General features: G+C 48.3%; 1 protein-coding gene across 1 annotated transcript in view; it reads right to left on the minus strand.

Annotated features, from left to right (window-relative positions):
• Positions 1-214: 214 nt before the first annotated feature.
• The window catches only part of CRTAC1 (cartilage acidic protein 1), an 822,281-nt gene continuing 806,627 nt past the window's right edge, over positions 215-15,868 (minus strand). Inside the window, exons 13-15 of the mRNA XM_088482771.1 lie at positions 11,510-11,552; positions 3,953-4,096; positions 215-1,585 (exon numbers count right to left, since the gene is read on the minus strand). Of these exons, the coding sequence (XP_088338897.1) occupies positions 1,467-1,585; positions 3,953-4,096; positions 11,510-11,552 (306 nt within the window). The 3' untranslated portion in view covers positions 215-1,466. The remainder of the gene's footprint in view (positions 1,586-3,952; positions 4,097-11,509; positions 11,553-15,868) is intronic.

The following is a 15,868-nucleotide window of genomic DNA, read 5'->3' on the forward strand; positions in this document are numbered from 1 at the left end:
AAAGAACTGTAGTTCTGTGGAAACTGAGTGCTTAATTGATTATATTCGATATGAAATGATCATTAGCATATTTGCTTTACTATTAGCTCCTCTTTTACATCCACACCGATAAAACAAATGACTTTTCTCTTAATTATATAACTATATTGGCATTGGAGTCATGCAACAATTGAAGTATAATAGTTTATTTATTAGCATTGATTTATATATAACCAGCATTTTTCGCAGCACTGTACAGAGAATATCTAATCACGTTCTAGGGTTCCTTTTTATTTATTTTTTGCCAGCAGCCAGTTAACCTTCCAATCTGTTTATGCACCGTGGAAGAAAATTAGAACCACCAGAGAAAATCCATGCAAATTGGGATATAACATGTAAACTCCACACAGAGAGGTCAGAATTGAACCCAAGGCTCCAGCACTGTGGAGTAACAATGTTAGCCACTGTGCCACCGTGTACATACGTTGTTCTCAATTAAAGAAAAACACTGTATACTGTACTAAAAATTCTTGTGCTAATGTCTAAAAACAGCCCTCGCCTCTGATATGACTTAGTGGTTTGGTTACTATTGTACAACATATCATACTGTATTATACTAGCTATGTGCATTTAGCAGAGTGTAGGAGCTAGCAGCACGTGACTCTCCAGCTGTTTATATACAGTACCCAGCTTTCTGCTGCATTATTATCATAGTGCATAGGAGTTTGTCTTATACGACCACATAGTTTTGGCTTTTGCATGTAAGGTTTTTATTTAATCATACATCCCTCAAATGTAACACGTCATATATCCCTCAACAATAACAAATAAGGTTGCATTATAGTATCACTCGTATTAAGGGAATAAAAAGACATGGTTTTTGTATACTGACTGTATGTTTTATTTCTAACATATCATTCGGACTGAAGACTGGAAGACTGCAAAACAGTTGAATTCTTAACGTCTCCTTTCATTACGATTTAGAAAGAAAGAAATAAATGCGATAAGGCTTCTTCCTTTAGCAGGATTGTGAGCAGGCAAAGCACGGACCAGGCTGGCCAATCCCGTCCACACTACGTTACATCCGCTTACAGGGAGACAACCAGGATTGGCCATTTAACCCCGCCATGAATTGCTCTATTGGCTCCTCTTGCAGCAAAAAAGAGTTAACCAATAATTTTGGGCAACATATATAAAAAAACAGGAGTCAAATATAAAACATGAATTTACATTGGATACTTCAGAGTGTCATTAGCAAGAGCCTCGATGGGGTTTCTCTTCAGTTTTCTCAGAAAACATGCATGACATATTAACAAACAACTTGATTTTTACGAAAATATCACTATTCACTCTAAGCTTCAGGCGGAGTCCTTTCTGGCATGTTTTTGTAGCGAGGTCGCCTAGTCCCCAGATTGGCTGACAGTTCTTTGACATACTGTATAAGTTGGGAGAACCGAGCATAGAAAGCCTTTATGTGACTGGATCATTCAAAGAGTGTATATATGGAAATATAATCCGAGGCCTAGCAGGGTAGTTGAAGAGTGCGAGAAGACTGGCCGTAATCTGTAGGCTGAAGACGGATAGGATCCGAAATAAGCCACCTGAGCTGCTTGTGTCGCAGGTACGGGACAGAGGACGCATAACACAAGGAAGAGGGAAATGATCGGAGGAAAGTCGGTTGCAGAGAAAATGATGAGAGGTGGGAGATGTTAAAAGCATGGAGCGGGGGATGAAAGAGGAGAAACAGAGAATGTTATTAGTAAGAGAGGCCTCTATACAACTCACTAATGCATTATGAAATGTCTATCTTGCTCCAATGACAAGGCACTAGGGTCATAAGGACTGATTCTGAGTCTCACACCGCAACGTCCGTGTCTTTTGCGACTTTATGCTAACACCGCTACAAGCCCTTCTATGGTGTATAAGAGCACGTCTGATTGTGCAAGGACTGTGACGCCCACTTTGAGAGTGTATAGATGCTCAAGTACAGCTTGGTGCGCTTTTACACGCAACCATCGGTCGCATCATCGAAACTTGTACCTGCCCCATGTATGGTGCATATTCTACGCCTGAGTATGGCCTCTAATGTGAGCTCGTAACCACTACCAGCGACACGGCTGAAGACACGCCCATAAGACGGTACATCTCCTTGCACGACCCAATACATTTTCAAGACATTCCTGAGACCGAGCGCATCAATCGTAAATACGACTGTGCGCACGGGCTCTGGACACATGCAACGTGAGACTTAGATGCAGTAGAAAAAAAAATCGCTCAAACTGCGTCCGACATCGACATTGCGCCCGACTCAGAAACAGCTTTTATTTAGAGACGTGAAACACAGAATTACATCTCACCGGAAGCACAAGAATATTCATAAGATGGGGAGGGGGTAGGTACTAAGCCTTGAACAGTGATAAAGTGGAGAGAGATAAAGTACCAACCAATCAGCTCCTAACTGTCATTTTTCAAACACAGCTGGTAAAGTGACAGTTAAGAGCTAGTTGGTTGGTACTTTATCTCCATTTTATCACTTTTTAAGGCTTATTAGATCTCCCCCATTGCTCTTAATTATTCCCTATCTAGGAGCAACCGACAGGAAACTAGAACTGAGCATGCTCAAACTCACTGCAGCATTGCATCAACCGGACAAACCTATTACCATGGAAACCAGCAATGTGGCAGGAGAGGGAGACGTGCGCAAATATATTGTTACTCCCTCTAGTGTCAGAAAACATCATTGGGGAAATGGGGGATTCTATAATACTGAATGAAGCAGATAGACTATAAAATGATGGCAAATTAACTGTATTCTATAAGGTAATTTATCACCATTTTCAACTTGCTTCACTTACAGGATCCTCCCCAATTAGTTATTTTGAGACTTGTCACTTTGGTAGAATATATGAGATAGTAATTGCAGTAAGCTTGACACAATCTTTTTCTATGGACATAAAGGGGCCTATTCATGATGTTAATTATCGGGGTCCGAACGGACCCCGATAATTAACATTCCAGCTCGCCGCGGCCACTGGAGCAATTCAGCATTGCTCCGGCGCGGTGACAGCTGATGTGAAATCAGCTGTCCGCGCGAGTGGCTTCACTGCTGCTTTTCGGAGCAGTGAATCTTATCACTGCACAGTGACGGCGGTGCACATGTGCGACCTACAGGTCACACATGCGCACAAGAGCTCCGACGTCCGGCGGAAGGAGCCGGACAGGGGCGGAGGGATCCGAAAGGATCCCTTCTCGCAAGCCAGACCCTCTTCCCATAGGGAAGAACGGGTTGCGAACTTCAAGCGGGGGTATGCCCCCACAGTCAAGCTCCAAAAATATTATATTTTCGGAGCTTGATGAATTCTGTCCCCATACTAGTGGGAGTTAGAAGGTAAGTAGGAGATATCTGTGATTCTAGTGTATGGGGACAGTGGGCCATTCCGCCAGAGGAAGGTAAGTAGGAGATATCTGTGATACTAATGTATGGGGACAGCGGGCCATTCCGCAAACAGAAGGTAAGTAGGAGATATCTGTGATACTAGTGTATGGGGACAGCGGGCCATTCCGCAAACAGAAGGTAAGTAGGAGATATCTGTGATACTAGTGTATGGGGACAGCGGGCCATTCCGCAAACAGAAGGTAAGTAGGAGATATCTGTGATACTAGTGTATGGGGACAGCAGGCCATTCCGCCAGAGGAAGGTATGTAGGAGATATCTGTGATACTAGTGTATGGGGACAGCAGGCCATTCCGCAAACAGAAGGTAAGTAGAAGGTAAGGTATCTGTGATATCTCCTGCTTCACCTTCTTAATGAATGGCCCGATAACTTAATTGTCACAATTGCAGGTGAAAATGTGCTTTTTCACCTGCTTTTGTGACAATTAAGTGACGATGAATAGGCCCCCTGATCAGAAAAAAAAATCTTGTTTTCAGACTAACATTACAGATATATAATATGCAGACAGAAATACGTACCAACGCACGCCGTGCCGTCTTCATTTGGCTCAAACCCACGGCTGCACTTCCTGTTTGGGCGACACTTGTAGCCCCCGTAGGTATTGATACAGACGGGCTTCTCCCTGGGGCAAACGAAGGGGAACTGCATGCACTCATCCGTGTCTGGAATTAAAGAAGGGGGCAGCTAAAGAGACAGACACTACCACCCACGTAACAATGACTTAGGGCATAAATGCCACTTTAATGCAAAAGGGTTATTAAAAAGATTCCCGGCATCATAAATATAAAAGTGTACGTGTGACATAGTTTGTCATGCTTGCCTAATCTCCCATAATGTCTGGGAGACTCCTGAATTTTTTTAGTTCAGTTTTACCACATACTCCTGGAAGAGTGCATCAACCTCCCGAATCCCGCCCAATGCATCCAGGAACTTTGTTTTGCGATTCATAGAGAATCTCATCATTATTAGAGATGTGCGGATCCAGATTTCTGAAATCCGAACACGCCCCAATTTAGGGTAGAACCGGGTCAAGGTTCGGATTCACTATTGTGTCCCGGTTCCCACAGAGTCCCGGTTCGGAGCTGTTGCCGGTTCAGAACTCAGATTTAAAAACTGAACTCGGGTTTTGGATTTGAACATATTAACTGTTTTTATCTATTTCTTATCCAAAACCAAAACACTTGAGGGTGGTTTTGCAAAACCAAAACAAGAAGATGGATCCAGATCCAAAATGAAAACACGGGGGGCTGCACACATCTCTAATCATCATGGCCGTGCCTATGCCACAAATCGCAAAAATGCACAGTGGGGGTAGGTGCACGGTAGTGTGATTCACTGAGCCAGGCCCCTTGCTTATCCCACCTCTACCTCCCATCCGGGATCTCCCAGAGTGGAGTATTTGAAAGTTAGATTCTGCGGTTATTTGAGGCAGCGAATCTGGGGCTGATTTAGAGTTGGAACTGAATCTGCCACCATTTTGTCAAAATCATGTCAATGGTTCATAGTGAATTGTTCAGATGCATTTAAATGAGTAATGGTTCAATATACAAAATGGCTGCCTCCACTGCTTGTAAATGAAAAGGTACATTTTCAGACATGCACTATTAAAAGAAAAAAAAAACCTATACTGTCTGATATGAGGGGATAATTTAAGCAGTCGTGGTTCTAAAAATTAATTATGGACATTTATTTTTTCACAAAAACCAAAATAAGTCCAGACCTTGTGAACTGGAATGTACTCTACTGTAATGTATGTTTTATATAACGGAGGTTAGGAATAGAGCCGACGGCACATAAACTTCTAGTCAGGGATAGAGGGGTTAATAAAGTTAAAATGTTTGTTGACAGTAGTAGGCAGATGTGATAGGACGTTAGGTTAGGGGCGGGGTTAGTGAGAGGGTGTAGTGAATCTACTGTGGAAAATCTGCCTCTTTGAATTGATCTGCGACCAGGAAAGTACAGTTCTTCCTTAGCAGATCTGTCTGTTGTGAATAAAAGTTCTTTATTCATCCCTACTTTCTCTTTCCCTACTGTATATCTTTCCCTACTCTCTTCTCCATACTTTCCCTATACCTACACTCTCTTTTCTTATCTTCTAATTTCTTCTTCTTTCCCTTGCTATATACACTGTTGGAACAGCATGAGCCGTCCCCAACGTGCGCGCTCGGTAACCGCCCGTCTGTCAGACGGTGTCGGGTCCGGCGCGCTTTACCCCCCCCCTCTCTCATGGCCTGCCCTCCCGGCGTTCGGGAGGGTCAGGCGTGCCCTCCTTGCAGTCATGGAGCGGAGCGGTCGCGGTCGCGGCGGTGCCGCGAGAACTCGGCTGCTCTGCCTCCGCCTGCCTCTGGTTCCCCTCTGGTCGCCAGTACTAGCGCGGCCGGGGACCGGGGAAGGCGGGGATCGGGGGAGGCCGAGCGTGCTACAGCGCCCGCGAGAGTCGCGGGCGCGCGCACTGGCCTTTCCCACGGGCGGCAGCGGGCTGTAACGCCGCCTGTCTCTTCTCCCCCGGTGGCCGCTCAGATTGAGTCGGCCACTGTGCGGGCGGAGGGGCGGCGGAAAAGAGGACATAAGCGTGCAGGCCGGGTGCCTGTCATGGCGCCGGCCTGCACGCACGATACTATAAGCACAGGCGGGGGGCGGAGACGAAGGGGGAGGAGCCAGCGCCTGCACAGTGACAGGCAGGTTGGTCCTCCTCCTATTCTGCTCCCCTCTGTGTATAATGGTGACTCAGACATGGGTTCCCCCATGTCTGTAGCGGCCAGTTCTTCCAGGCCTGCAGGTTTGGCAGCGGCACAAGCGGTCTCTACACCTGCAGGGCCTGCGTCGACAGGGAGTGTTCCCTCATTTGACGCTGGTGCCATTGCCGGACTGCTGGTCTCTGTGGTGGGTGCATTGACGCCGCTTTTGACCCAGCAACCCGGTAACGCTGACACGGGGGGTCCTTCTGCGTCAGCGGCGTCCGCCGTCCAGACGCAGCTTGGCCCTCTGGTGCAGCAGTTAGGCAGGATTTGCGGCCTCTCCCTTGCTCCCATGCCAGCAACTCCTTCTGTTTCTTTCTCTCCCTCTGCCATATCCCTTCCTCAGCCTAATCAGGCTGCGGGCACTGAAAATGCGCACGATGCTGCTTCAGTTTCTTCTTTTACAGACGACAGTCTGGAGGAGTAAACAGTGGTCGCAGCCCCGACCAGAAGTGCAGCGGCTGAAGTCAGAGCTAACGCAGGCACTGGAGTTACCAATGCCCTTGCCAGTGCTTCTGGTGAGTGTGACAGTACATCTGACTGCGGGTCTACTTCCATTTCCTCCTCCTCTTCAAGCGATAGTTCGCATAAGGCTAGGCGTAAAAGGGCTAGGAGGTCTCGTAGACGCCGCTCACGTCGCCATAGGCATTCTAGCGAACGGTACCAGTGTAGATCGTGGAGCGGGTCCGGAGGATGTTGTACACTGCGCTAATACCGCTGTCACTCGAGGTATGCGTACCAGGGTTAAGCAGCGGATCAAAAAAGGGCGCTACGTAGATATGTTCACCCTTACAGCTACGGCGAAAAAAGCGGCTGCGACCGCAAAGGCAAAAGGGGGTATTGGTCTGGAGGCCTTTAAGTCCTACACGAATTGGCTATCTGGGTTCTGCGTGTTCTCAACTTGCTATCTTAAAACCAGGCCTTCCGAGTACCTTAATGTAATACGATACTTACACCTGATACATGGCCTATTCAAGGCCTCACCCAGTATGGCGTGGCGTCAATACGACGAAGAGTTTCGTCGAAAGCAAGATCGGGTCAAGGTCATGGAATTGGGTTGTAAAGATGTTGAGGTGTGGATGGAGGTGACACAGCCTACACGCATCCTTGCTGATCAGTTCCCTGGGCGGCCAGTTCAACCCTCGTCCCCCTCGGCACCAAGGACAGCCAGTGGAGGGCAAAACAAGCGTAAGTGTTACGCGTACAATAATGGGAATTGTACCCTCGGTAACAGGTGTTGCTTTCGACACCAGTGCCTCCGCTGCGGCGCGACACACCCCAGTAAGGACTGCTCATGTAGTCCAGGAGGAGCTCAGGCCTCCGCTGCGACACCCTCTGCCAAACGGTCAGGGGCCGGGACTTCGAAGTAAAGCGACAACTCCCATCCGTCTGGATGCCATGGCAAAATGGTTAGACTGGTATCCTGCGCGGGACGACGACGCCTTTTTAAGTAAGGGTTTTGCAGAGGGGTTTTCGCTTCCAATAATACGGCCTGTCGGTTCCGGGTCCCCTAGGAATTTACGCTTGGCCTGCGATTTGCCTCACATGCTTAAGGGCAAGGTTATGAAAGAGGTCGGGCTGGGTCGTATGATTGGACCTTTCCCGCAGCCTCCGATACCTGATCTGGTCCTTTCCCCGGTGGGTGTCGTCCCCAAGAAGGCCCTCGGGAGTTACCGTTTAATTCAGCACCTGTCACATCCGTCAGGCACGTCGGTTAACGACACCATAGAAGTTGAGGTCTGCCGCGTACAGTACCAGTCATTCGAATCTGCGTTAGCGTTAGTTCGCGCAGCGGGTCCGGGTTCTTTCATGGCGAAAGTGGACATTGAGTCCGCCTTCAGATTGTTGCCCCTGCATCCAGAATCATTTCGCTTTATGGGGTTTCGGTTGCCGGATGGCTATTACCTGGACAAATGTCTCCCGATGGGTTGTTCGATTTCCTGCACGTTCTTTGAGCGTTTCAGTTCCTTTCTCCATTGGTGTGTCGCGGTGGGGTCCGGGGAGACGAGCATAGCCCATTACTTGGACGACTTCTTGTGCGTGGGTCCAGTGGGTTCGCGTCGCTGCAATCATCTCCTTTTTTCATTGCAAGCACTCTTCTCGGAATTTGGAGTACCTATTGCGCACGATAAAACTGAGGGCCCAGCCACTAAGCTGGTTTCCTTGGGTATTGAAATTGATACCTTGGAGGGTCTTTGCCGGCTGCCGCCGGATAAGATTCGTCGTTTGCAGGATACTATCCTCTTAGCGCTGGCAGGAGGAAAGGTAACACTTCGTCAAGGTCAGTCTCTGCTCGGGCTGTTTCACTTCGCGTGTCGAGTTATCCCGATGGGGAAGATTTTTTGGCGGAAGCTACAGAGGGCCTTGGTAGGGCTACGTCAACCGCACCATTTTCTGCGGCTGTCGTCTGAACTAAAGCTGGACCTGGCGGTTTGGGAGACATTTTTGGGCGATTTCAATGGAGTGCGCGTCTGGCCTGCGGATCCTCAGCCTAATGCTTGCCTGCAGCTCTTCACGGATGCTGCTGGATCATCAGGTTTCGGATCTTTTTTGGGAGGAGATTGGTGTTTTTCAGTTTGGCCGGCGGAATGGGTGCAGGCAGGATTGACCAAGAACTTGCTCCTACTGGAGCTGTTTCCCATAGTGGTGGCATTAGAGCTATGGTGTCAGCGGTTGCGCGACCGTTCCATAGTTTTTTGGTGCGATAACCTGGGGGTAGTACATGCGATCAATAACCAAAGGTCGTCGTCGCTACCAGTGTTGCGGCTTCTTGCTTGGCTGGTTCTGCGCGCGTTGCAGTTTAACATATTGTTCACAGCTCGTCATGTGCCGGGTACTGATAATTCCATTGCAGATGCGCTCTCCAGACAGGATTGGCGGAGGTTCCACGAATTGGCCCCGTAAGCGGCATTAAAAGGTGAGCCTTGTCCATTTCATTGTTGGCAGATCATCAAACCAGAATGGAAGATCTCGCACGTCGGTCCGTGGCCCCACGGACGTTGACGGCCTACCAAACATCTTGGCAACAGTGGGAGAAATTTTTGCAAGGACGGAGTTCATCAGGTAGCTCTCGTTATACTAATATGGTTGCTTTTGTTTGTTTCTTGTTCGATTCCGGCAGGTCACGGGCTTATGTTGCCCAGAGGCTTGCTGGGATTTCATTCTTTTTGCGCCTAGCGGGGCAGAGAGACATCACTAAGGGTTTTTTAATACAAAGGGCCCTTAGGGGTTGGTCTCGAGTCAGGCCTGCCACGGATGACCAGCGTCGTCCTATTGGTCCTGATTTGTTAGCGCGTCTAGGTGAAAGTTTGACGGGCATTTGTTCTTCACGATTCGAGGTTCTGTTATTCCGCCTCGCTTTTGCGATGGCCTTTCATGGGGCTTTTCGCATCAGCGAGCTGGTGGCGTCTTCGCGCCGCGCTCAACCCCCTCTGCTTCGTTGTCACATTTTGTTGCGTGATACTCTGTTGTGCCGTATTCGGCGTTCCAAGACCGATCAGATAGGTAGAGGTCGCTGGGTGTCCCTGAAGTCCTGTCCTGATGACGGGATTTGTCCGGTTCACTTGGCCTCCCAATATACTCTTTGTAGGCCAATGCAGTCGGGGGCTTGGCTTATGCATGAGGATGGATCTCCTCTGACTAAATTCCAATTTAGATCGGTCTTTCATCGCTGCATACGGCACCTCGGGCTTTCCCCTTCGGATTACGGCACCCATTCTTTTAGAATAGGTGCCGCCACTTTTGCGGCCTCATCGGGTCTTTCTTCACAGGAGATCCAGGCTCTCGGAAGATGGAAGTCCAATGCCTACAGAAGTTATGTTCGTGTGGAACCATAAATTGTTATACTTTATTCGTTTGGACTTGAGTGCCTTGGCCAACTCGCTGCCTTTCCGGCGGGGGTCCCGAGAGATTTTGCCCTGTTTTTTGCCCTGCTTTGGACATTGATCGATTAGCTTAAAATAATATTAATATGAATAAAGAAACATAAAAAGATCCAGCAGGTTTTTTGTAGGTTTTCACCTCGGGTCAAGTCTTCCTCCCCCCCTCCCACCCTCCCACTCCTCCTTTGTGATTTACATGTTGCATATATACTTATCTATTATATTTCTGTATATTTGCAGGTTTCCAGGACGCTAGGCCCATTTGGTTGATTGGTCACTCTTTTATTTTTTGGGCCGGGCAGTCGCGCTTTGCTGAAGATGCCTCCGTGTTCCCACGTTGGGAGAGTGTTAGGTGGTTGGGGCAGAGGGGCATGCTGTGGGAAGCTTTGTTGCGCAACTTGCACAGGGCAGTAGCTGAATTTGGTCCCCCTTTAGTGTTAATTATCCATCTCGGGGGCAACGATTTGGGTCAGCAAACTTCCTTAGAGTTGCGCCATGCGATTGTTCGTGACTTGAGAGAGGTGGTTCGGTTATTGCCTAACTGCCTTTTGGTGTGGTCCCCTATCATCGCCAGGCTTTCCTGGCGCTATTGCTATAATAGTATGGCTTTGGACAGGTCCAGGAGGAAGGTTAACAAATGGGTGGCTAGGCACGTGCTGGAATTGGGAGGGCTAGTGGTGCACCATCCTTTAATTCGGATTCAGGATGACCACCTTTTCCGCAGGGATGGAGTTCATCTTACTGAGGAGGGTAATTTTTTGTTTCTAGAAGATATTTTTGCAGTTTTTAAGGGTTTGGTTTGTTAGCATGGTGGCGGGCTGCTTCTCTCCTGAGAGCCGCTGTGGCGGGAAAGACCGGCAATATTGAAGTGTCCATCTTGCAGCAGTAATAGCGGTGCACACCCCTTCAATGCACTGATAGGCTGATTTCACCCTATTGGGGTCAGCGGCACCTCTCGACCGAGCAGGATGAATGGTGCATTGGCATGGGTGTTGGGGCCGCATCACTTGCTCTGAAAGGGATAGTTGGCCCTTGCAAGTTTTAAGATCACCCTACCCTTGTCTGGGATAGTTGGCCCTCACAAGTTGTGATCTACTTCCGGCCTAAGACAAGTGGACGCTGGTTAGTTGCCGTTCTTTCTCCTGCCACCATACCTACCATGTAACTAAATAAAGCTGACCAATTAATTTAAACGGCATAACTCGGTCTCCTGTGTTTATTTTAGTTGAGTTTAGTTTAAGTTTATGGGTCACATCTATCAGCTGACGATAGAAAGTTTAATGCAGATTTCTCATTTGTCTGCAATTAAAGAAAACAGAAATATTTTGGGGCATTTTTTTTTTATCTTAAACCTTAGCTTGCTAGAAACCCAGGCAGCAAATGTGTTTATGTAATTACTGACATGTCCTTCTATAATCCAGGTATGTCACTTTTAAGCATATTAAGCCACATTTACCTCCACAATGTCCATTGTCATTCACCGAGAAGCCCTGGCCGCACTGTTCGAAAAAAAAAAAAAATGATGTAAAAGTTAATTAAAATCAGTTTTTCTCATGAAAAGGCAATTTATTTCCCAGTTTTATTCAGGCAAGGGATTAGCTGTAAGGAGTCATCTGCATGACCTCTGTGTTAAACACGAGAACAAAAAGCCTGCACATTCATCCAAGTACCTTTCCCCTTCACAAACCCAAATCTGCTTGGCGTAAAATGAACATTCATCAGTAAAACTTGTGTCATGAAAACATTTAAGATAGATTAAACTGATAATATTTCACTCTGCAGACAGTGTGATCTTGCTAAAACGGGAGAGTAAAGTTGGCAGTAAATATTTTTGAAACCTGAAGTAATAGCTCTTTCCACCAAAAACCCGGGTCCGACCTGGGTTTTTGGACACGGTTCCAACCCTGGTCAGACACCATTAATACCCCTTTTACACCAGAGCAAAAACCTGGGTTTTTGCTGGGTCTACCCGGGTCGCAGCTCAGTGTAAAAGGGTCCCTGAAAAATAACCCAGGTCAAGTGACCCAGCAATCCAACCCAGGTAGCTACCAGGGTTGGACCCAGGATGGACCCGGGTAATGGTGCAGTGTAAACGGTGCAACCCAGGTTATCTGACCTGGGTCATGCCTAAAATGAGCTGATTGGTGGTTGTGGGGCATTCACCTCCCACTTTTTATGATCTCACAGGTTTAGCAGGGCAGACCTGAGTTCAGTGTGAACAGGGCTGACCTGGGAGTAACCCAGATCGAAGGTGCAGTGTAAATGGATCTGACCTGGGCCTGACCAGAGTTGGAACTATGGCCCTCATTCAGAGCCGTACGCTCTGAGCAGAGCGCACGCTCTGAATGAGGGCCGTCCTCCATAACTATGGAGCGTCCTCCTGGACGCTCGTATAGCTGTGGGTCACCACCCACAGCCTATACGAGCGTGCAGTTTGATGGCCGCGATGGTCGTGACCATCGCGACCATCGAAACTGCGTACAAAAGCCTGTGGTTGAGTTTTTCAACCACAAGGCTCGGAGTGATTTTGGCTCTATCAGAGCCAAAATCACTCCCACTGACATCACTAGTGATGTCAGTGGGCCGGCTTCTGACGAGAGGCGTTCCCGCGGGAACTCCCCCGTCAGGGAGGCACACCCCCGGCACGCCCACCGAAGGGGGCGTGCTGTCAGTCAACATCGACAGCACGCCCCCTTTGAAGAGACACTACGAGCGAAGGAAAATCCTTCGCTCGTCGCGTCTGGCGCATGCGCACGACGGAGCTCCCTCCGTCGTGCGCATGCTCAGTGAAGAACATCGACCCACTTGCGAGCGGACAGCCGCTCGCGAGTGGGTCTGAATCAGGCCCTATGTCCAAAAACCCAGGTGGGACCTGGATTTTTGGTGGAAAAGAGGTATTATACTGCATCTTCGATCTGGGTTACTCCCAGGTCAGCCCTGTTCACACTGAACCCGGGTCTGCCCTGCTAAACCTGTGCGGTAATAAAAAGTGGGAGGTGACTGCTCCACAGCCACCAATCAGCTCATTTTAGGCATGACCCAGGTCGGATAACCTGGGTCGCGCCGTTTACACTGCACCATTACCCAGATCCATCCTGGGTCCATCCCTGGTAGCTACCTGGGTTGGATTGCCATGTAACTTGATCCGGATTATTTTTCAGGGACCCTTTTACACTGAGCTGCGACTGGGGTAGACCCAGTAAAAACCCAGGTTTTTGCTCTGGTGTAAAAGGGGTATAAGCAAGAGTAAGCAGTCTATTTATCAAGCAGTGACAGCCTATTTTTTGCTCTGGGAAAGGATTATGACTGCTTCCTCCCATTTATCAAGTTTGCTACCACATAGAAATACACAGGTGACTCCTGCATTCATCCTAATTGCCTGCTATGGAGCATGTGAAGTGGCTCAATTTATGTTGACTCTTTACTGGCAGCGCAAGGCTACTGACAAAGGTATTTCAACATACAATGGGCCCAGCCTGGCAAATGCCAGTAGGGCAGATGTGTCCTGATGAGCCGCTTCAGCCCAAAAGCCTTGCCTAGCAGCTCTACCTCTTGGCCTGCACGCAGACAGATGCCAGAGCTGATATACAGCTCCAGTCCGCCGCCCCTGGGTTCAGCTGTGACTACTTCAATGTGACTAACAATATAAGGAGCCCCATAGGTTGCCTGCCTGCCGACAGCGCCATCCTGCCATCTATGTAGCGGCTGTGACACTGTAATGGAGCATTTAGCATGCGGATACACCCGCAGTCGCACACATAACATAGGCATGCCGCATATCACTTTAATCAGCTGGAACTGTTTGTGCGTTCTGTTTGCAACACTGCGAATAAGACGCATTTGAAGGGAACAGGTTGCTTGAAAAACACGCTGAGCGCTACAGAGTCACACCACAGCCGGGCGCGACTGGAAGTTCTGTTTAATGCGTAAGAAGGCTAGCTGTATGTGGACACAACTGTACTAAGCGCATTTGCGAGGGTATACCATAATCACATATGTGCCATACTCTGTTGATGAGATCTAATGAACTTGGGATGTTCACAGGAAGACACTAAGCATGACTTTCGAGTGCACATCCAAGGCCGTAGACTCCGTAGAGGGCAATGACAGGCCAGGTTATGGGGGAGGAGTGACTAAATCATGGGGGCGTGGCCACACCAACCCAAGAAAATAATGAATGAAAACTCCTGTGTGTGCCGCATTCTTCCCCCTGCACAGCTGGCCCAAGCTTCTTAAACAAGCCTGGGCCCGGGGTAGTACCCCCTCCCCCCAGCACCCGTGCATGTCAAATACAGTATATCAGCTTAATATGGTGTTTGTGCGTTTCTCATATAAATGATCTAATTAGTGAAAAAAGTAAAATTGTTCCAATGTTGCCAATATTTACAAAGTGTTTTGGAGAAACCAGTCCATTGGCACTCAATGCAGTTTGTGCTGCCTGTTATACTGTATGAAGATGTGTTCAGTAAAGAGTTACAGTATAAATGACTGAATATTATATGTGAGCGGTCCAGAGCTAACCCGAGTGCACAGGTAGACACTTTATTCTGCCAGATACTGACAGCACTGAATTACCCTGGAAGAAAGCATCTGGGAACAGAGACGTACTGCAGTCAAATTTACCAAGCAAAACTCTTTGGAGCTTGGACCCGATAGTTAAACCCAACTGAAGATGGCGTTAGGCTTCCTTTCTATCAGAGCGGGGTCTTTGGATCCCTCCCTTGCAGCCTATATGGTGCCCATGTGCAGCTCGATGGCCACTCATTGCACAGTACAGTAGGCCTGATTCATTATGAATCGCAACTGCGAATGCAATAATGATTATGCATGCAGTTCAACTGCGATAGTATGCTAATCCATTGCGATCGCTATGTCTTCGCAGCACTACACAGGGACGCCCATTTTACCTGACACACATCCGTAATGTTTAGCAAGACTGCAAAACCATCGGTACAATCGAGTACCATCGCAGCCTCACGCACACTTGCACAAGGTCAGACCTTACTCAGAAATTGCTAACAGCCACGCACGCTATCAGGCCTCAGGCTGCGTATAGGGCGTCGCAGTGGATAATTTATGCACACCCCTATAACTGCGTTCAAATGCACTGGCACGCCTGCAGTTCCCCGACCTCCCCCCCGTCACCACCCACAAACGGCACTTCCTGTCAATCACTCTGTGATGGGTCTGCGTAGCCGCTGCAATAGCAGTCCCGATCGGAGTGACCGGTTTGTGCACTGCGATGCATACGCATGTGCAGCACACAACAATCGGCCGATTGCGATCCTTGCTGAATCAGGCCCGGTAAGTAAGCCGGGTCCAGACCCTGCAGTAAATTGATGGTGGTGCCTCATGCTGGAAGAGGGAGACCAGTTGTGTCAGTGATAGCAAAGCTGGAAGAGACCAAGCTGCCAGAGGACTAAGGGCCTCCTATGCAAGCGTATGACAAAACTTTTAGGGGATGAAATAAATTAATATCTCTCAATGAAAAGAGAATAAATAATTGGTGATGTAAGTGCAGTGATACAGGGAAGTGCAGTGATACAGGGAAGGGTAGTGATACAGGGAAGTGCAGTGATACAGGGAAGTGCAGTGATACACATTGATACAGGGAAGTGCGGCAATACAGGGAAGTGTAGTGATACAGGGAAGTGCAGTGATACAGAAAAGTGCAGTGATACAGGGAAGTGCTGTAATACAGGGAAGTGCAGTGATACAGGGAAGGGTAGTGATACAGGGAAGTGCGGTGATACAGGGAAGTGCAGTGATACAGGGAAGTGCAGTGATACAGAGAAGTGCAGTAATACAGGGAAGT

The sequence above is a fragment of the Taudactylus pleione genome, unplaced genomic scaffold, assembly GCF_031769625.1.
Source record: "Taudactylus pleione unplaced genomic scaffold, aTauple2 ptg000292l, whole genome shotgun sequence".
NCBI classification, from domain to species: domain Eukaryota; kingdom Metazoa; phylum Chordata; class Amphibia; order Anura; family Myobatrachidae; genus Taudactylus; species Taudactylus pleione.